Source organism: Solanum verrucosum, unplaced genomic scaffold (genome assembly GCF_900185275.1).
Source record: "Solanum verrucosum unplaced genomic scaffold, falcon-dt-bn FXZP01000268.1, whole genome shotgun sequence".
Classification (NCBI taxonomy): Eukaryota; Viridiplantae; Streptophyta; class Magnoliopsida; order Solanales; family Solanaceae; genus Solanum; species Solanum verrucosum.
Window position 1 is genome coordinate 3764957 of NW_026019957.1, and position 22852 is coordinate 3787808.

The 22852-nt window shown below is 30.9% G+C and overlaps 3 protein-coding genes across 3 annotated transcripts; 1 reads left to right on the plus strand and 2 right to left on the minus strand.

Moving 5' to 3' along the window:
• Positions 1–288: 288 nt before the first annotated feature.
• LOC125814426 (pectinesterase inhibitor 6-like) lies at positions 289–911 on the plus strand. The gene has a single exon (XM_049493873.1). It carries the CDS (start codon positions 324–326, stop codon positions 909–911), a length of 588 nt encoding a protein of 195 aa, XP_049349830.1. The 5' UTR covers positions 289–323.
• Positions 912–1710: 799 nt separating this feature from the next.
• Positions 1711–8288, minus strand: LOC125814440 (enhancer of rudimentary homolog). Its single transcript, XM_049493883.1, has 5 exons — positions 8189–8288; positions 4292–4385; positions 2691–2811; positions 2099–2208; positions 1711–1949 (listed from the first exon to the last, which is right to left on the minus strand). Exons 1-4 carry the CDS (start codon positions 8189–8191, stop codon positions 2112–2114), a joined length of 315 nt encoding a protein of 104 aa, XP_049349840.1. The 5' UTR covers positions 8192–8288; the 3' UTR covers positions 1711–1949; positions 2099–2111.
• A 933-nt stretch (positions 8289–9221) lies between these two features.
• On the minus strand, positions 9222–11935 carry LOC125814369 (probable phospholipid hydroperoxide glutathione peroxidase). Its single transcript, XM_049493826.1, has 3 exons — positions 11828–11935; positions 9386–9610; positions 9222–9263 (listed from the first exon to the last, which is right to left on the minus strand). Exons 1-3 carry the CDS (start codon positions 11933–11935, stop codon positions 9222–9224), a joined length of 375 nt encoding a protein of 124 aa, XP_049349783.1.
• Positions 11936–22852: the final 10917 nt, after the last annotated feature.

Below are 22852 nucleotides of genomic sequence, written 5' to 3' on the forward strand. Positions count from 1 at the left end.
CCTGTTTTTTTTTTTCTTTCCTCAGTTTCCAGAAAAAAGTGTAGTTAGAAATGGACATAAAACAACTTTTGGCCCTTTTAACATGATCATCATTATTCTAAAGATTTGTTCCCTCATATCTAAGACACAATTGCTTTCTTTTGATGTATTCACCACTTTCTTGTTTTCATTAACAAACTCCTCAAATAAAGATACCCAGCTTTAACTTTATCCTAGTCACCCATATATCATTTCTTTAAAAAGGGGACTTCATGAAGTTCTTTTATAAGCATTGTATTACTATTTCTTATTTGCTTCAATTAGATATCTTTACTTTCTATCCCATGACTAATAAATTACTGCTAGTCCTAGCATGTCTAACTTCACTAATTTGTTCTACAATGTGTTTGAGTAAGGGAGGAGAAAGTTATGTTCGCGATGCATGTAGTGTGACTCGATATCAGGACCTTTGCCTCCACTCGCTAGCATCATTCTCGAGGACGGCCAAGGACAACCCTAGCAAGTGGGCCCGGGCCGGGGTCTCGGTGACAATAAGCCAAGCCAAGGGTGTCACTCAATCCTTGTTGAAATTGAGGAAACAAAATTTCTTGAAAGGGAAAGGTAGAGTTGCTATTTTAGATTGTGTTGATTGTTTGCAAGATGCACTTGACAATCTACACAACTCATTAGGGGTGCTAAGAAAACTTAGTAGCCAAACTTTTAATGACCAAATGGGTGATGTGACCACTTGGCTAAGTGCTGCTCTAACTGATGAAGACACTTGCTTAGATGGACTTGAAGACAAAAAGAGAAAACAAGTAAAGTTACTCTTGAACAAAGTCACAAATGTGAGTTATATGACTAGTAATGCACTTGCTTTAGTCAACAAACTTGCAACAACAGGACCACAATGCTTAGAAAATTCAAAGTAGAAGAATTTGCAGATTTTTCTTTATATGAATTTATTAGCAACTGCTTTGAAATGCCTTTTTTTTTAAAGTTACGTTCAGCGTCTATCAGAAACAACCTCTCTCATAGGGGTTAAGTCTATGTACACTCTATTCTCTCCAGACCCCATTTATGGGATTATACTGGCTATGTATTGTTGTTAGTAACCAGTTCCTATTAAAGGTTAAGAGTATATAATGTAAAAAAAAAAATGTATTTTCCGTGTAAGATTTTTTTTTTCCCAAAAAAAATAGATTAGTTTCTTGACATGTGCATGTGTATGTCGAGTCATATAATTCAAGGTTTTGTGAAATATAAGATCAAAGATTTGAATAAATAAGAATGACAATGTGGATTGGCTTACCATTTGAACTTAAAATAAAAAATAAAAAATCAAAGTTTAATTAGACTAATGTGATTTTCTACATTTTTGTAATGTTATAGGCTTGAAGACACTTTTATATCTTGAATTTTTGTATGGTCTCAAAAATTGTTTGAATTACTGATACTTTTATCACCCAATAAGCAAATATTTTTGTACTTTGTTGATGCGTACCACAGTATTACCAAATTCCATTTCAGTCATCATTTTGATTGAATTAGAGATGGTTTGACACATCAATATAATAAAATATAGGTTATATGCAAGACTAGTCAAGTCAGTGGAATAACATACTCATTGTAATTCCATGAGTCGATCCTGAGAAGGATAACATGTATGCAAATCTCATCCATTCTTGTGAACGTGATGGCTGTTTCCAATAGAACCTCAGCATAAGATCATAAAGAAAAACAAATTAGACTCGAACAGCACCTATCCAACAATATTGTGTCTACTGTCTCAAGTCCAAGACTTTTTCATGCCCATATATTTGTTCAAGTAAATGTACTGACAAGAAATGAGACTCAGAATCATTAGCAAGTTTAAAGTGCTCAATTTACAGAACTATGCATAGTTATACATCCATGATTTGAATTGCAACGCCAGTGTTAGGTTCAGTTCCGACAACAGTTGGTTTCCCAATTGTAGCTCTACAGATAAGATTTGGATTTCAGGGAAAAGAAGCGTATCATACATAGATTTTTACTCCAGATTGCAATTTTCCAATCCACAGCTCTTTCTTCATAAAAGCCATCAGGAAATTAATTGAACATGGTATACAGAAACTAGCCTTTAAGATATATTATCTCTGCGATGCCAGTTTTTTCAGGTGTTGCAATGTTTTCTGTTTTATCCACTGCCGGTCATAGGGGAGGTAAGCCTGGATTGAGTGATCATACCTGCAGCAAGTCAACAAATAATGCTGGAATTAGTTAACATTTCAAAAGCATAGTGAGTGCTAAGAATATGAACAATGTGTGTTCTATCAGGTATGATGGACCAGTGGCCAATTGTTTGATGTGCACGTAGCAGTTCATCCTGTTCATGAAATGAAAGTACAGAAACCCGAGAGGTCAAATGGAAACGTGTAAGATGTATGTGTATGTTTTAACATCAATGAGATGAACTGAAAATTTTGTTAGTGAAAAAAGCAGTAGCATTTAAAGACCTGCTCACAGAAAGCCATATTTTCATATTTGCTTTTCTGTGTCGGTAACGAAATGTGCAATACTTGCATATTTCTCTGATTTGGGATTCTATTCAATGGATGCACAGGTGGAATCTCTGTGCGTGTGTGTGCGTGTGTGTGTGTGTGTGTGTGTGTGAGAGAGAGAGAGAGAGAGGGAGAGAGAGAGAGCAGGAGGGAGGGAGGAAGAGGTACACTAATGCACTCATATCAGCAAGGCCATCTATGAAATTGTAAAGATCTGAGATGTCGTAAGTGATTTCTCTGATGGCTGGGTTCAATTCCTTGAGTTTCCTCTCATACAAAGCACAAATTCCTGCAGGAAAAAAGTATCTTAGAAAATGGCTAAACATAAGAGGGAACATTGAAGCTTAAATCACATGCACAAGGTAAATAATTTACGCAAAAAATGTGAAGAAAATGTCTTCCGCCCATGATATTTTCTTCCTCCATCTACAACAACAACAACATACCCAATATAATCCCACAAGTGGGATCAGTGCACATCCTTAACCCTACCTTATAGATATAGAGAGGCTGTTACCATAGACCCTTGGCTTAAAAAACATTTCAAAGTAGTTTGAAAAAGGGAATATAGAAATGAAAGCAGTAACAACTAACAATAACGAAATAATGTGAAATAGAAAACAATACTACAACATACAGAAGAACGAGTAGTAACAAGAACGAAATAGTGCGATAACCAAAGCACAAACAAACACACGGGATAACCGAAATCGAAGAATAAGAAACTACGAGAATATTGCTAATACTACTGGTAAGAAAGTAGGTGCAGGTATGGCACCGAGTCTATCCCGCAGAAAAGCGAGAGAACGCTCAATTACCAACTAACATTCTATTCTAATCTGCACCCTCCAAACCCTCATATCTAAGGTCATGTCCTCAGTAAGCTAAAGATGCGACATGTCATGACTAATCACGCCTGCCTCTACCTCTCCTGACTCCCGCCAAATTATTTTGGATAATTCACCTTAGAAGTTCATTACTAGCTATAGTATATGTTTCCACTATTATACCAAAACTAACATCCCACCAATGAACCTTCTTTCTTGTCATGAGGTCTATAACAACAGATTCTTGATAGTGTTTTACAAGCTTCCATGAAAGTAACCATCTGTGAATGTGAAGTGTCACCTATAATGCAAAGCAAAAATGTGCAATGTTATGGAGTTCCAATACAAAACCCTTCCCTTCAACATTAAGATCTTACTTATCCCTAAAAAGTAGATATCGGTCCCAGCTCCTTTTTACTATCTAATCCAATCATGAGAGTGATTCTTTATTTGCCTTGATTTCCTTTACCTGGAAGTCAAAAGATAGACGTCGTTCCTATATGCATCTAGCTCTAGTCCAACATAATTTCTCCCACCAAAAAAATTCTAGCCCCCCATAATTTTAGAAGTGTGACGAACAAAATAGGAAATTAGACTAACATGCTTGTATTAGCCAGACAAAGTTCCTTGAACTTCGGTGAGAAGACAAAGAATAAGTGTTCGTCAAAGTTTCGAATAAGAGAGAGGGATTTTCTCCAATGGCTGATAATGCATAATGAAATTGTTTGCAAGTACTACAGGTGTAATCTATTGGGTTCTAGTTTCAGATTTCATGCTGCTGATATAAATCCTGTTGATTAATTAAGTTTGTGAACTTGACATCTTTTCCTAAGTTTGTGCCTTATTTTTGGTTAACTACATTCAGGGGGAATCAAGTATTGCCTCAACAAGGGCAAATATATCAAGAGTGAAATGCAATTATAGCAATGTCGCAATACATACCATCCATTGCTTGACTTATTGACTCGTAATCCATGAAAGTGCGAGTTGCTCGGTTCTGAGATGTCTGCATGAGAACAATAGTGTGCCTGTTTGCCTGCATAGCACCCAAAGAGTAGTCAAATAAATATGCTAGTAGCTCTTGGCCTTCATCTTGTTCTTGATGTACTTAAATTATAAGCATCATGCCAATGAGATCATGTTGTCTTCATACAGCACTCCTATTAGAATTCCATGTTGTACCACTTTTCTTACATCAAAATGCACATACAACTTACCCTAAATATATCTTCTTCTTTTTTACCGTGGTTTCCGGGCGTCGCTTTGCGAACCCGACTAGCTGTACCCACCGGGTCCCGCTGTTTCAAGGCGGGTCCACCACGGTTAGTTCCACGGGGCCCTGGAGACGCGGCCGGTTTGTAATGCCTCCAGTGGCCCTGCTGGGGCTCGAACCGGCGACCTGAAGGACTTTGTCCCAGGCCTTTACCAGCTGAGCTACCCCTCAGGGTTTACCCTAAATATATCTAAGCCTGATGAAGTATCTTTTTTCTCCCTGGGGATGTCCCAAGATGGAAATACCATACATAAATTGGGATGGGAATCATGTACATTAATTTCTCCCAACTGTTAGTAAAATAGTATTGTAGGTGATCCGAACTTTTATCTCTAACTAGATGCATACGGTGTGTCTTTGTATGTTTTTCGCCCTCAAAAGAAAAACAAAGTGGACGAAAGATGTCCTTGTATTCAGAAAATGTTACTTAAGTCACATAGAGGATTGGAGACTTTGGGCACCTTAGCTTTTCCAGAAGGAAAAAAGCAACATCTGAGGATAAGCATCATAAATCACGAAGAAAGTCTCTTTCCACAGAGAGAACATCTTAAAAGAGAAAGTGATACAGTACGTTCAAGGATAACGATCATAGATCACCAAAAATTACCTTTCAGGTTTCCACTGAAAGAAGATCTAAAAGAGAAAGTGATCCAGTACAGCCCAATCAATAATACTATTTGGTAAAGACAATAAGACGATGGGATATTATGATGTTGACCAAGAAAAAAGAGATGAGACCTTATTGAGGCAGCACCAGAATACCTTATGGTGTGGCCATGAGGGAGCAACAGGATAATATTGCAAAAGAAGCTAATACCATCCATATGAATCAATATATCGTCCTCATTATATAGAGCTAAGACTCTTTCAAAATCAGCAAAGACAGGTTCACTGGAACAGAGGTTCAACCTATTCAAATTATTATTTCACAGTGGAACTTCCTCAAGCAAATGTTTCTTCACTAGCAGCAAGTCAGAAAACTCTATACCCTCAATGACTATTACAACTATCAACTTTACTAGCCTTGAGTGTATGACTGGTATAATTTCAGATATTCATAGCCAAGATATGGTCATATCTTCTATTATCGCTTCTCACTTTACCTATCTACAATCCATCTTTCCACTTCTATGACCAGTTTAACACTACAAGGACCCAAGTAGGCATGTACACAAATCATACAACCATCAGCAACTCAAGATTAGTTTATGCTACAACTCCCTGTAGCTGACTCATCTGCACACACTCGAAACATTGTGTGCCTCCAGGTACATCAAAACCATAGAAGAGGATGAGTTTGGGAAAAGATATGCACAATAAAACAAATAAATAAAAACTTAACCTAGTGAATGGTTTTGATTTTCTCTTCTCTAGACTTCTGAAAACAAGAATTCATTTACATGTTAATGCTCTAGAACGAAAAAGTGAAGTCTTTCTTAAAGGAGGAAAAGCGAAGACTTTGTAATGGTGTTCACTAGTACTTATAGTCCTCTTGCACCCACTTCACCCCAGAAAACAATAACTAAATAGATAAATTACAAAAAACACCAAAAATGAAAGAGGGACAACTGATTTGCTCATCAGTTCAGCTAATCTACTTCTACAATATGTCAACCACCACATTTTTTTTGATGAAGTAAATTGATGTGTCAACCACCACATTTTTTTTGATGAAGTAATGTATATGTCAACCACCACATGGAAACTCAAAATTACTGATATATCATCTGTGGGACATAGTTAGTGCAAAACTACTCCTTTTTTTTATTAGTGTGTAAAACTGCTCTTCTAACCATCAATTTTGCTACCATAAAGTTCATAATGGCATAATGAGGGGTAACAGCTGTAAGCCAAAGCCTCTTTCCAATCCTTTTTTCTCTATGACAGAGTTGTTTGGTCAGTTTGAGGTCACAGTAACCTCAGACTAAGTATTGTACGTGGTGGTAAAAGATGAAATTTCCAGATTGTCACTAGTATGCCTCAACCGATCAACCATTCGTTTGTGAACAAAGCTTCATAACAAAGAATTGTTCAACCAATATGTTTAAACAATTTAATTGCATATAATTGAAAACCGAAGCTGAAGTCACATAAAATGTGTCACCTTGTTCCATCAACCCTTTTGATTACCTCATTTCCTCCAAGAAAGAGAAAGGAAGACACGGATTCCAACACCAAAACACAAAGCTAAACTAAGACAAGATTGGAATTGTAACCTAGTGGTTGCTACTTCATCTAACACTCAAGCAGTGTATGGTTAATATCACCCACAGGATTCTCTTTCCCCCTCTTCCTCCATCCACAAACCAAACTACAACAACAACCTAGTGTAATTCCATAGGCGGGGTATGGGGAGGGTAGAGTGTATGCAGATCTTACCCCTACCTTGAGAACGTATAGAGGTCATTTCCGATACACCATTGGTTGAACGAATGATGAAAAAGAGGTGGCAGTAACAAGGAGAAACAGCAACAAGAAAATAAGATATCAAGGTTAAAGAAACAAACAGGTAGTAATAGAAATCTAAAGATAAGGAAAAAAAGGAAGAGTAATACTAATACTCTGAGAATGGAAAAGAAATATGCCTAACTTCCTACTAACCTTATGCCCTAAACATGGACCTCCACACCCTCTTACCAAGGGTCATGTCCTCGGTGAGCTAAAGATGCACTATACCCTCCACTCACAAACCCAAAAAAGTAAATATTCTATATAGGATTTCTTATTGCTTTTGCTATCAAATCGCCCATTATCCCCCTAGATACATGGTTGCCAGATACCCATGGGAAAACACATCACAAAACTTGTATACTTCAAAGCCATGAAGTCCCGGAGCTCTTATTCTAAGAGCTAGTGATATTCCCTTAACTGCAGATTCAACAGCACCTGTACTGCACCTTAATTCCCGTAGCTCCTTTTTCGAACAATTCATCCACTTCCCTTTACTCCAACGGGAAATTTTAGAAAACGAAGATGCTACTGAAGCTGTAGCATCCTGGATGTTCGGTTCTCCACCCCACCAAAGGAAAAAAAGTAAAATAGATAAATAAAGCTACAGTATGTAATGTAGTTTTTTAGCCAGCCTAAACTAATATATTATGCTAGTAAAAGGCTTTAAACCAGCTAATGCATAATCATCTCAGCAAACAAAAGCAAAAACAACAACATATCCAGTGTAACCCCACAAAGTAAAGCCTGGGAGGGTATCGAGTCTACACAGACCTTACTCCTACGTCTTCGAGGTAGAGAAGCTAAATTTATACAAAAAGTAAAAGCAAGCTAATCCAAGAGGAGGTAAAACATAAAAAGTTCTGCTTTAAATACCATGTCACAGGCTTCTAAAGAACAAGATATAAATTCATAAGCCCCAAAACAAATAGCATGAATATCCTATTTTCTGCTTTCCTATAACATTAAGAAACTTAAATGCATCCACAATTGAAGAATAAGCAAATCGGAACCCTTACAATCGGATTGGTCAAAAAAATGTAAAATTATAGAAAAATCACATAAAATTCAAGGAAAAAGCATAAAAACAATGTCGGAATTGAGAAAATCAACATTACCATTTTACGAATGAATAAGGATTGAGCCTGTATTTGCTGAAATTTTGAAGTAGAGGATCGGAAAACCCGTAAGGAACGAATAAGGGGAATGGAGGGAGGCGGCGGCACGATTGTTCCGTCCACTGTTTTCCCAATCAAATAATACAGGTTGACGGAACGGGACGACTCGTTAATGTTTTAACAAAGCAAAAAAAAAAGAAGTCAATAATACCCCTCAACTCTTATTTATTTTTTCGATTATGTGTTTTTTTAGACGGGCTAAAAAAATAAAAAAAAATAGTTAATTACCACTCGTAACCAACATTCAGTGATAATTACGTGGGCTGAGGTTTCGAGTTTGTATAATTTAAAATTTGTATAATATAATTTGTATAATTGTTTAAAGTCCAGATGTTTGCGCTTGTATAAATTCATTATTTCGAGTTTATACAAAAATAGTTCAAGCCTCAATTATACAAATGTACCCGTAAATTATACAAACGATACAGTTTTAACTATAGCTACAACCTGTAAATATGCAACTATACCTATGGAGCATAATTAAATTTAGGAAAAATTGTATGAAATAACAAATTATTAATTCAAATTAAATGTTATAGCTATAGTTTATTTTATTTGTAATTCGCAACAAACATCCCATTTTTTGCCATCTGATTTATGTATACAATTAGCCATTTTATACATTTCAGTATAAAATGTGTTCGTGTTTGTATAAAGTGAGAGAAAAGTGTATATACAAATACAAATATATATATTTTCGTCTTATACACTTATAATTATACAAATACATATTTTATTATACAAATTACAATGTATAAATGAATTTATACAAAACTGAACAATTTGTATAAAATTGGATGTATCTACTGAATTATACAAATCAAAAGCTCCATAGGTATAGAATAAATACGTAAAACAACAAGCAACAATATTTATTTATAATTCTTATAATCTCAATTACTATTACAATACTTTTACGGAGTAAAATGTTCACACAATATGAGTAATAACTTTGATGTAAGATATTTAATAATTATTGAGATTCTGTTTCCCAATGAAATTTATCAATTTCAGCCTGTGAATAGGGTGAAAAAAGAAAACATTAATAGTAAATTAATTAGTTGTATTCAATATTTATTGATTTGACATTAAAAATAATACTCCACTCAATTAAGTATAAAGTAAATAAATACGTACCTTTATGGGGTTGGTATCTTTTGACGTGAATGATTCACCAGGGTATTCTCCTGGTCTCACAGGTTGAGGTTCTAGTGTTTCTCCATCGTATCGAATAAAGTGTTTTATAGGTATTCCATTTCCGTCTATTAGAAATTTTTCAAATTCTTCCTCGATTTTTGGGATATTTCTTGATGTCCTCATAAATCTATAAAGATTGTCATGACTATCGTCATTCACTTCAACCTGTTAAATAAGTAAAATATGACATCAATGTTCAAAAAAATAATTTATTTATTTATTTTTGAGGAATTAAGATCTTTTTTAATCACTTATAAAAAAAAAAAAGTGTCAAAATGGAACATAAAAATTGGAGTTGAAGGGTTAAAATGGAACAAGGTTGAGTTGGAGTGTCAAAATGAAATTTAGGAACAAGTTTAAGGGTTGTATGTGTTTGGCCAATTAAAAATTATAAGTAACCTACTAAAGCTTAAGGCTTAAGTCATACATAGCCCCTTAAAGTTGTCCGCATAATTCACTTAGACATCTCAACTAGGACTTGTACCTATTGAACACTTAAATTGTTCAAAACATATACCTATTAAACACAAAGTGCTTACGTGGCAAAATAAGTGTACCTCACCGCTGTTGAGCGCGTGAATAGGTTCCTATTTCATTTTTCAATTTTATTTTTTTTTAGATAATTTGTTACTTTTTTAACACCTGCATACATTAACTAAATAACTATAAAAATAAGCTCTTAATCAAGAAAAAGAAACAACCCCACCGTACACCCCTTTACCTGTCATCTTCTTCACTCCATCTTAAAAATCTCTTGCACTTCATTTTCGATCTACTTTTTTTTTTTTTCATTTTTTGTTAAAACGAAAACCTAAATCTGCTAAACTTAATTTGCTAGTTAAATTATTGGTTGTGTCATCCCCAATTAAACTTTTCAATGTCATATTATTTAAATAAAAACCCGCCAAATTTCTTTGCCATGACCCCGCCACATCCCTTTCCCATACACTCCTTGATGATTATTTTTACTAGCGGTATTCCACAATGGAGTACTAATATTATCAAAACCTAAAATCAAATGCGTCAAAAATAATTCCGGCGAAATTCCATTTTTTCCGGTAAGACTAATACGAATATGAAATTATTTTCTTTCAAATTGTTAAAAAATTCAAATCCTAAAGAACTCACATCATAGAAGAAGAAAAATAAAATATGAGAATCTGAATTGATGATTGAAAAAAAAAGTGAGATTGAGAGAAATGACAACTAAATGTTGATGGATATCGGAATAAACGAGAGGGATAGGTGTATGAGTGGAAAAAAATACGTTGAGACAAAAAAAGGTGGAACGAAGATGATTATCCTTGATTTTAGTCACAGCGGCTCTGTGCGTGTTCCGGTAAAGAAAGCGGAAGGATGGACGAAGGGTGGATGGGTGGGTTGGGTGGGGTGTTCTGGCAAAGAAGAAAAGAGTTTTTCTTTTTGTTAAAAACATAGTTTTTCTATTATTTTTCTTTTTAATTTATTTTTTACTTTTTTTTATGGACGAAGTGCCACATGTCTTTTTCTTATTTGTTACTATGCCACATCATTAGCAAGTGTATGACACGCGCTCTCTATTTTTAATTGATTGTCACACAGTGTTCAATAGGTATATTTTTTTAACTAATGAAGGTGTTCAATTGGAACAAGCCCAAGTTGAGGTGTCTAAGTGAATTATGCGGACAACTTTAAGGGGACGTGTATGACTTAAGCCAAAGCTTAAATATACACACAAGTATGCATGCACATACATACATTCATAATCATAAAAATTAGTGTTAGAATTTGCAACAAATTCGTAAAAGGGTTATTCTACTTATAATATTTATGAACTTAGGTAAAAATCTAAACTACCTAGGTATTACATAAATGGGAGATTGAAAATATTAAGGGTAAAATAAATATTGTATAAGATAAGAATGGGTAGGGAGGGGATGTAAAATTAACTTGAAAGTGTAAATAATTTTCATCCACGGAGTGTAAAATTTAATAATGTTTAAATATTTGCCGCAGATGTATTTTATTTATATATATATATATATTATATATATATATATATATATACATTATGTAAAAGGACAGAAATCATACCATTTACTTGGGACCAAATGATAACGCAAGAGTTAAAGTAATTGAAGTGGAACATTTTTTTTTTCTTTTTCTTTTTTAAAAAAAGGTATGAAAGTTGAAGTTATAGTTAAAATATTTTGAGTTCGAAATTTTTTCTTTTTTAAAAGAAGGTATGAAAGTTGAAGTTATAGTTAAAATATTTCGAGTTCGAGCTAAATATGAATAAGAAATGTCTTGACAATGAGTTTTCCTCTTTTAATAGGTTTGAATTTTATGCGGAACACACTAAATTACTCGAATCAATAAATATTGAATATCATATGATTATACCTTATCGAAAATTGGAAAATTGGCAAGTCTACGAATTCTTCCTTTTTCTGCTTCAATTTCATGATTTTGTCCCCAATGCCAGGATTTCAGACCATGACGATTTTCCATGTCATAAAAAAATCCTAGAACCTCAAAACCTAAAAAATAAGGAGGAGAAATTTTTTCACACCAATAAAAAGAAAAAAACAATATTTGGGTAATTGTATGACAATTGGAAATTATAAATAAATTAATTAAAATTCAAGTAAATATTACTACTATAACATGTTTCAGTTTCAAAGTAGTTGAGAATAACTATCTAAATGCTTATTAGTATATGTTTTTATTAATTGAGTATGACTATCAGAATTCTATATAAGTGAGGCTTGTAAATGATGTAATGTACGTGTATTTTACCTCAATCTCACGGAGGTAGATAAAGAGATTGTGTTACTGAAAGACTATCGACTCAATCAGCACATATCATATAGAAGTAATGAAAACATTGCAAAATAAGGAAACATTCTAGAGTATACAAAGAAAAGAAACAGTAACTATAATAAAATAAAACAATAACGAAACACAGTAAACAACATATGTAGTAACAGAAATTGAGGGACTAGAGGCTGCAAGATTGATGCTAATACTATTAATATAATAAGATAAAACATATATATACTCTAATCAATCCTCCTAATTCACGACCTCCATAACTTTTTATATATAATCATGTCCTAAGTAAGTTGAAAGTATATTATTTTCCGAAGAAAAAATATATAGAAGGAAACAATAATTAAAGAGAAGTAAAAAAAATGATATACCCTTCTTAAATGGGGAGGATACTTTGCCTTCATACAATTTACGCAAATCATTGAGAAACTTGATCTCCGTTTCTACCCATTTAGAACTAAAAAAAGGAAGGAAAATTGTGAATATATATAACAATGAAAAAAAATAATAATATGAAATTATATAACTTTAATCAAATTTTTATAACAGTATTTCATTATATATATATATATATAGTATGTTCTTTAGCTAGAATAACATCTCGCTATAACGTACAATAAATATTCAGACAAACAACATTGTTTATAGAATAATTTGATTATACATATATTCAGACAAATAACATTGTTTATAGAACAATGATTTAATTCCCGTGGAGGAAAGTTGCTACTTATTTTATTGTTTATTTTTTTTAATAAACAAAGAAAACACCTAATTTTATTGTTTATTTTTATAATAAATAAAGAAAACACTAAATCATGTAGTACATTATTTTTTAAAATAATATCAATATAATTAAATCAAAATTTTAAATAAATAATTATAAATGGAATGATAAAGTATAAGTTCCTATGAATAATGGATATAAACTTTCTTATGATTAATTACTAACTTTGTGCATACTGAAAGCTGTGGAATCAATATTCAAAAAAATCTATATATTTGTTTATAATATAAAACTATATATAGATAAGGTGATGTGACAAATTACTATCACCTCTAATTACATTTATTTATTTATTTTGATATTTTTCTCATTTTAAAATTTATTGTGACATGTCACTATCACCTATAAATTATTATTTTTTAAAATGTTATATCAAATTAAAATTAGACAACTAAATTCAAACGGAGGAATTATTTTTTTATTATGAATTAGAGATAGATACCCCATCTGAGGAATATTAACAATTAGCAGAAACATCCCCGGTATCTGTCCCCAAGTTCAAAACCTGTTTTAGCTCCCTGTAAAATAATACAAACAATTAATACATTTCTAATTGTTTATCCAAACAGATTAGTTATAAATATAATTATGAAATAATCTTAACTATTTTGGCACAAAATTTAGCAGAAAGGAAAAACTTGAATATATTTATCCACTTGAAAGAAAAAAAGAATAGTTTTTAAAGAATAAAGAGTTAACAAAGTGTATTAAAATAAAATATTACTCTTTCCGCTTTAAATTATATGACATATTATGTTTATGTTTATTCATATTCAAAGAAAATAAATCTTGATTAATATTTTAAAATATAATTTTTTTCATCATATTGACATGAGAAGAGATGCAATTCATATTACTCTTTAGTACAATATTTAAACATTCAAAATATTGAGTCGATCAAATTTAATTTAATTTTTAATTTAAAGATTAAATTGATTTTCGAAAAAAGAAAAGTGCTAAATAAATTGGGATTGAGGGAGTATAGCAATAACATCATTACTACAACAATAATAACATACTCAGTATAATTTTATATGTGGGGTTTGAGATGAGTGGTGTGTTTGAAGCAGTCTTGCCCTACATGTCTACAAATCTTATAAAGGTAGAAAAGTTATTTTCAATAGATCTTAGATCAGTGGTCGATCTAGGATTTTCATTAAGTGTGTTCAAAAAATAAAAAGGTAGTGCCTGAAATTTAAATTTGGGACCTCAAGGTAAATTTTGAACCCCTAAACCACTAACTCGACCTCTACTCTTGTATTTAGGGGATTCAAAATTTATGAATACACACTAAAAACTTTGTATAAAAAATATCTTGTATATACAATATAATTTTTCACTTAAGGAGTTCGGGTGAACACCCTCACCTCCTCTAGATCCGACCTTAGCTTACCCTCGCACTACAACAAAAAAACTTTTAGCGACAATAAATATGCACATTAACAAAGAGTGACAAAGCCTTTATTGGCATTAGTTAATTGTCATTGGATCCAATGTCGCTATAGGCTTTAGAGACATTTACAAAGAGTGTTAACTGCTGCTAAAAGAATATATTTAGAGGCAATTAAACTATTGTCATTAATTAATAACAGATAAAATTGATGTAGTGTTGACTTAAATAAAGATATCGACATCACTCTTGAAAGAAAATACAATAATAGTAAAGAAGTCATGACAAAAATAAAGTGACAATAACAAATAATACAATACCTGAAGTGAAGAAAACAACTGAAAATTACGACTATATAAATGAAAATTATATTGTATATTCTAAATCATTAACATTTATTGAAAGCAATAAAAATTCTTACTCCTTCAAATGCTGGGTAATGATATATATTTACATCTCTACTTGCTTTAATAATATTCAAAGATGGAGAATATGTTGAAGCAACTCTTGGGAATTTTGGTGATGAAATAGAGAAATTATTATCACCCTTTAAAAATAAAGATTTGGAAGACTCAATATGAGAAATATTCTTATAGGATAAATGTTCATAAGAATTTTTTACCCTAGGTACATAACATGAAGGATGTGGATAATTTGAGTTTGTTCTTAATTTGACAAATGATTGAACACTAAAAGGTGATGATGTAAAAACCATAGAAGCCATTTTTTTTTTGGGAGGTTTTTGGTTGGGGAGGGGAAAGGGGTTTTCTCTATCTATAGTTATATTTGATTTGAACAACAATGACTTCTCTCTCTCTATATATATATATATTAAAATGCATGAGTATGTAGGGTGTCTAGACTTTGATGTACAATGTTATCTGATATTTATTTTTGATAAAAAAAATAAAAATAAAAATAAAAATAAAAATAAAAATAAAATTGACTAGTCTATTAGCAAACACATGTTATGCATGTATTAACGTTTTGAAAATATTAAACGCAGAAACGATTAAGTACGAACTGATGTTTGGTTATTACGTAAGATTATTTGTAACTTATTATGCTGAAACATATGCAACGTTTAAGTTTTGGTGGACAAAATGATTGAACATTATTGTATTGATGAGAAATAACCGATATTCATTTAAATAATTGAGATGCGTGTAAATTAATCCGTACACTATCATTGGTAGGAAAAAAGAAAGTATAAAACAAAAATATGAATATGTAGGGAACAAGTCATTCTTATTGATGATGAGTTGGCTTTTATTTTTATTCTTGACTTGGTAATAAACAATAAATACTTTTCTTATGTAAGGGGCCAAAGGAGCAATGTGTTTCTTGTGATCTAACATTACTATATTATAGAAGAGTCTAGGAATGACTACCAATGTTCCAATAAAATCACTACTAATGTCCAATATATTTATAAAATATATAAGTGGGCCCCATCACCTTCCACTTAAATACTACATATTATATATTATTAATTACACTACTATAAATCACTACTAATATCCAATATATTTATCAAACTATATAGTGGACCCACCACCTTCCACTTAAATACTACATATTATATATTAATTACTATAGTATAAATGACTTAAATACTCCATATTATCTATTACAATAATTAACAATTATTTGACACTTTAAATTCTATCAATGCCATACAAATTAGGATAAAAAACCTAACATATAATATTTAAATATATTTAAAAATACTATAAGTAATACTATACATTACAATAATTAACAGCTTAATTATTTAAAACTTATATAAAAAATTTAATTGACTCTCTAAATTCTATTGGTACCACATAAAATGGATTATATGATAAGCATATATTGTTTGAAATTGACGAAAAAGAAACAATAAATTACAATAATTAATAAAAAAAATAGTCGACGAAATTGACGAAAAATAAATTATAAATTACAATAATTAACAAAATAAATCTCTCAACTCCAACAAATCTATCAATTAATGCCACATAAATTGGGACATGACAAATAACATATATTATTAAAAAATTAGGTTCAAAATGTACTATAAAATACAGTAATTAACAACTTAATATATTAAAGAGACATATAAAAAAGGGTTAATATTTGAAATTCTGCATCTGCCACATAAATTAGAACAAATAGAGTAATAAATATTATTTTCAAAATTATGTTAAAAAAAAGTACTACAAATCACAATAGCTAACAATTTAAAATATTTTTAAAATCATATAAAAATTTCAATAACTTCTCAAATTCCATAATATGACATAAATTTTTTAAAAAAAGTGTTATAAATCATAAATAGTACAATATTTCAACTACTTTAAAAGTATTATAAATTGTAATAAATAATACAACAATCTAAATTACTTAAAATTTAACGACTTAAAAATATTTTTTTAAATGTATTAAAATTTTGGTTAATTGTCAAAACTTTACATGTGCCACATAAATTGGGACATGGAGAGTCACACATATTTTTTTAAAAAAAATTACATTAAAAGTATTCTATCAATTAACAACATATATTATTTGAAATTGACGGAAAAAAAAAAACTATAAATTACAATAATTAACAAAATAAATCTCTCGACTCCAACAAATCTATCAATTAATGCCACATAAATTGGGACATGGCAAATAACATATATTATTAAAAAATTAGGTTCAAAATGTACTATAAAATACAATAATTAACAACTTAATATATTAAAGAGACATATAAAAAATGGTTAATACTTGGAATTCTGCGTGTGCCACATAAATTAGAACAAACAGAGTAATAAATATTATTTTCAAAATTATGTTAAAAAAAGTACTACAAATCACAATAGCTAAAAATTTAAAATATTTTTAAAATCATATAAAAATTTCAATAACTTCTGAAATTCCATAATATGACATAAATTAAAATAAAAAAATAATATATATTGGGCCCCGTGCTGGCACGGGGTTCTATATCTAGTAGTAAAATAGTTCTTCAATGGAAAGCCCCTTTTAATTGTATAATTTACAAAATTGTAAAAAAGTTTGGTTAAAAAGAATATTTAAATAATTGTTAAGCAAAATTAAGGAATCTCATATGTTGTTGGACACAACCTTTATTTTATATCAATTTAATAGTAGAAGCCACCTTAAGTGAGTTTTTAGTATATATGGTTTTAAAAAAAATTAAAATTAAATGTGAGAAAAGAAAATAAATAAAGATATTTAGATTCTTTTCCAAATGGGAAAATGCTCAAATATGTCACTGAACTTAGAGAAAAAACTCATCTATGCCATTTGTCAAAAGTTTAGCTTATTTATGTCATTTTTGTTTGAGAAAAGGCTCATCCATACATTTATTTGTTAAATGAAAACAATTTCGATTTTGCAAAAATATGTTTTTACACGTGGTTTATTATGATTCGGCCATGTCATTAATTAATCCTTTTTTAAAGATAAAATGTTCAAATGTGCCATCCAACTTTGAGAAAAAACTCATTTATACCATCCGTTAAAAGTTTGGTTCATCTATGTCATTTCAGTTAACAAATAATGGAATGAATGAACCTTTTCTCAAACGGAAATGATATAGATGAGCCAAAAGTTTAACGGATGACATAGATGAGCCTTTCCTCAAAGTTTGATGGCCAATTCGAGACTTTTTCAAGTGCGAAGCTAGGTGGGGGTTCGTGGGGTCGAACGAACCCAATAGTTTTTTCCGTAGACCCTATATTTACTAGAAAATTAAATAATTTATGAACCCCTAACAAAATCGATTGACAACTTAATGATAAAGAAGTGAAAGGAAATTTAAAACCCCCTAACTCTTAATATTGGCTCCGCCTCAGACGCCACCCTTTTCCCTTTTAAAATTTCATTATTTGACATTATATAGTAAGCCTTACACTTAGTTGATTTTTTAAATTACAAATATGTTAATTTTAAGATTTTTTATTCATTTCAATATTAAAACCCAAAGAACAAAATTTATACTACCATTTTTATTTTATATAAAGATATATATAATAAAATAAATAGTGCCACTTTTATATTATTATTTTTTTGGAACATAAAAAGAAAAATGTGGGGTACGTAGATTATGTGGGGCGTCATTTTAAATAAAAATTATTCTTCTTTTAGTAAAGGTATGTCTTCCTCTTTAAATAAATTGGACTGTAACTTTAAATTGAAGACCCAAAAAGGGTAGTTGTTTCTTTATTTTTTATATACATTAATTATATACCATTCGGATAAAAGTCGAACCAAACTGATTAAATAAATCTATTTTATTTGAGTTTATGATTTTATTTGGTTTTAAATTTTTAAAAATCGTTAATATTTAGTTTGATTTTGATTTTGATTTTGTTCAGGAAAATCAGAGAAATAATTGAATCGAATGGATAAATTATATACATATTTTTTGTGATAATAATATATACATAATATTTTTTTTATGAACATCTTTAAATATCTTACATATATTTTCATCAAAAATTTTTTTTTAATAATAAAATAGTCCAAAACCAAAAAATTCCGAACATGTGTATACCGAAGAAAAAGTATTTAGAACAAGTTTGTCTTTTGATTTTATTTTCGTGTATGATGTGTTGTATTATATTTGGTTTGATTTTAATAATTTTTAAAAATATTAAATTAATTTGATTTTAATTTTGATTTTAGCCAATAGTCGATTCAAACTGACTTGTAAACACCTTTTAACAATAACGTATTCACTATGATTTTATAAGTCGAATCTGGAAGAGAATAAAATGTAGGTAAATATACCTTATTGAACTGTCGTTATCCTTTTTCTTTTTTTATTTGAAGCTTTGGATGATAGGTAAGTTAAAAAGTTATCTTCAATGATTTATTGATGCCATTATGCCTTACGTATTTAGTTAGTTTCACATTCAAATGTGAAAAATGAACACTCAAAATAGGCCCACTTACAAGAACCCCCCCCCCCCCCTCCCCACCCCAAAATAAAAAAAAAACAAAAAAATTTTGAGTTAAACTTTTGTAACATTTTGGTTCCGTCGTTATAGAAAAGCCAACAGGAAAAAAATTTGGGTCGAAAAACTTTTTCGTAGTATCTTGAGATTTCCCAACCTAGTCTAGATTTGGATGAAATCGGAGTCATTAATGTGTAGAAAAATCTGGTAACAATCGGGTGATCTAATTATGTTTTTGATTACATGAGTGGATAGATAACTCATTAGGGAATCCGTACGACTTTACGGAATTGAATTCGAGCGAGTAGAACTCCCAGAATCGATCTTAGCGTGAAGGGGATTTTCTGAGCATCGTTGGTTAAATGTGTGTTGTGAAATGGGAATCTTGAAATTATTAAAATAGCTCACTGTTGCGTGCAAGCCGCTTTGGCGGTGGTTTTGGTCGCTCTAGTGAGGCTGCTGTAGCGAGGTGGGTGCCGCTGTAGCGGGCTCGACGCGACTTAAGGTCATTAATAAACCCCTAAAGGACCTTATTATGCACTTTTCAACTTTTAGAGCTAAGGAACGAATCCCAGGCACCTCCTACTCGTTTTCACCATCCTTGAGGCTAAAGGTAAGTTTTTCACTCCCCGAATCCATTTTTCGAACCGTAGAACGTAATAGAATGGGTGAATATTGATGAGGGAGGGTTTTGTTATAGATTATATGGTGGAAACAACCCTAATTTGGATAATTGGGATCACGGGTTTGATCTAGGGTTCATAGAAATGTTAGTAATTCGGGTAATTAGTGGTTGCTTATTGATTCCCGTATTATATTGCTTGTTTGTAGACCAAGAACAAGAGGAACGAATTCGGAAAAAGAAGATTCAAGTGCCTTAGGGGATTCAAGCTTGGATTCGAGGTAGGTGATGGTTGTAATTTCATGATTGTGTGATGTAAGCTTGTTCTTGCTTCATTATGATGCATATATGTATGCAAATGACGCATTGTTGATCACACTAATTGTAAATGAGTATGAACGAATAACTATATGTCATGAATCACTTCTTGATTGTATGATTATTGAGAATATAATTGTGATTGTGGTGTGTTGAATGAATCGATTGTCATGTTCCGGCATACTAATTTGGATTCGTTGCCACGTTCCGGCATAAATATGGGATCGGTTGTCACGTTCTGGCATAACTATTGGATCGGGTACCACGAATTGGTGCACTAACAGTTTGGGTTTGGGTTCCATGAGAGGACCAATGACTTGTTGTAAATGTATATTGTTGAGGATGTGATATTCAATATTGTATATGTTCGGTATTTTGCATGATCTTAATGTTGTATTAACTTGTTTATGTTACACTTAGTGGGATAGCCGCGTGATCCTACCAGTACACGGTAGTTGTGTACTGATACTGTACTTGCTCTTATTTTTGTTGAGTACATGACATCTTCTAACGGCTATTGACAGACCTTGCTTAGAAGATCAGTGATCGCCGATTTGAATTCAAGGGTGAGCCAGTTTTTTCGGGCTGCCTTGAGTTCTCTTTTTGCTTAGTCCATCTTATTCGGACTTAGACTAGTTCTTTAGATGATTTTCTTGTTTAGAGTTATGAATCTTGTTAGAGTTTTGGTACATTGACTTTCAGGTTCTAGGTTATTTCTTCCGCATTTGTTTAGTTTAGTTGTTAGATCTTTTGTTGAAGTTTATGGGAACTTCCTTATTTAGTTATTTAAACCTGCTTCCGTAGCTTTAAATTGTTAGTTAGTTAGTAGTTATGGATCTTCCACCGGATGGTTAGTGTGGGTACCAATCACGACGGTCTGAGTTGTGACAATTTTTTTATAATAATTTTTTTTTGGAAGAAGTTAACCTATAAAAGAATAAAATAATTAACCATGTTTAGAACAAAAAGAAGTTAAATCCAATTTTTATGATCAAAAGTTTTTTTTTTTTCCAATTAAAATTGGGATACTTATGGTTAACTTTCATCTTCTTTTATATATATATAATATGATAGGAAAAAAGTTTACTCAAGTTTTTCATGGTAAATGTATTTAATTTGTTTTTTCTTTCTAATTTTGTAATAAGAAATTTAACGAGAGAAAATCCAAAATAGTCCCTCATCTTTGGGTTAAGACTCAAAGTCATCCTTGAGTTTTCACATGGAGTACTAATAGTCCTTCATGTTTGCAATATTGGTGCACTTTTGGTCCTCCCCTAAACTTTTGCCTATTTTTTAACATTAATTTTGTTCATAATTTTATGTAAGGAATGTCTCATCGTCTTTTTATATATTTAGTAGAAATAATAACTCTATGTGAGAGAAGGTGAGAAGAAGAACACCTTATTTTGTTCAGTATAAATATTACTGCAACTAAACTAAGAACATTTTAATGTATGACATTGCAAGAAAAGAAAGATTTGTACTATTATACGTGAAATCGTCGTGATGAACGTCTCGACTTTACCTGCAATAAGATTTCTACTAAACAAAATAAAGTGTTTTTCTTCTCACAATCTCTCACATGGAGTTATTATTTCTACTAAATATATAAAATGACGATTAAACATTCCATACATTAATTATGAATAAAATCAATGTTAAAAAATAGACAATATTTTGAAGGAGGACCAAAAGTGCACCAATATTGCAAACATAAGGGACTATTAATGCTCCATGTGAAAACTCAAGGATGACTTTGAGTCTTAACCCAAAGACGAGAGACTATTTTGGGCCTTTCTCCGAAATTTAACTATAGTTAACTTTTTCTAATTAAAAGAAAAATAAGACGCTTAAAGTGATGTGGAGGGGATATTATTTTTCTAATTATAAATTAATTATTATATTTTCTACTGTCCAATAAAAAAATGTAAGATATTTACGTTGATACAGAAGGAAAATTATATTTCTTTAGCATAAGTGATATCTTATATTTTCAGTTGTCTTAAAATAAGTACAATTAATTATTTATATAAATGAGATACTATTTTTCTTAAATATAAGTTATATTTTATATTTTTAGTATTCTTAGAAAATAAGTAATATTAATTATTTTTTCATCTATGGATGATTGTGCTTTACTCTTTATGATATATAAGAACTTTGAGTAGCATTCTATGATGTATTTTTTAATCATATTGATATGCGAAAAATTGCAATTTATAGTACTTTTCATATAGTTTTTGAATATCTAAATCTTTTGTTTAAAATATTGAATTAATGTAATCTAATTTAATTTTGAAATTAACTTTCGAAAAGTGCAACATAACAATTAAAAGTGGACAGAGGTAGTAATATTTGTCATTTCACAAAATCAATGGATAAATGACACTATTCTTCCTATTTTATCCTTGAAGTATGCATTATACCATTGGAAAACTAAGTAATTAATTCATGTTCATTGGTCAAATAAATTAATTTATGTTAATTAATTGAAAACTTGACTTTAAGAGAACACTAAGTAAGAATA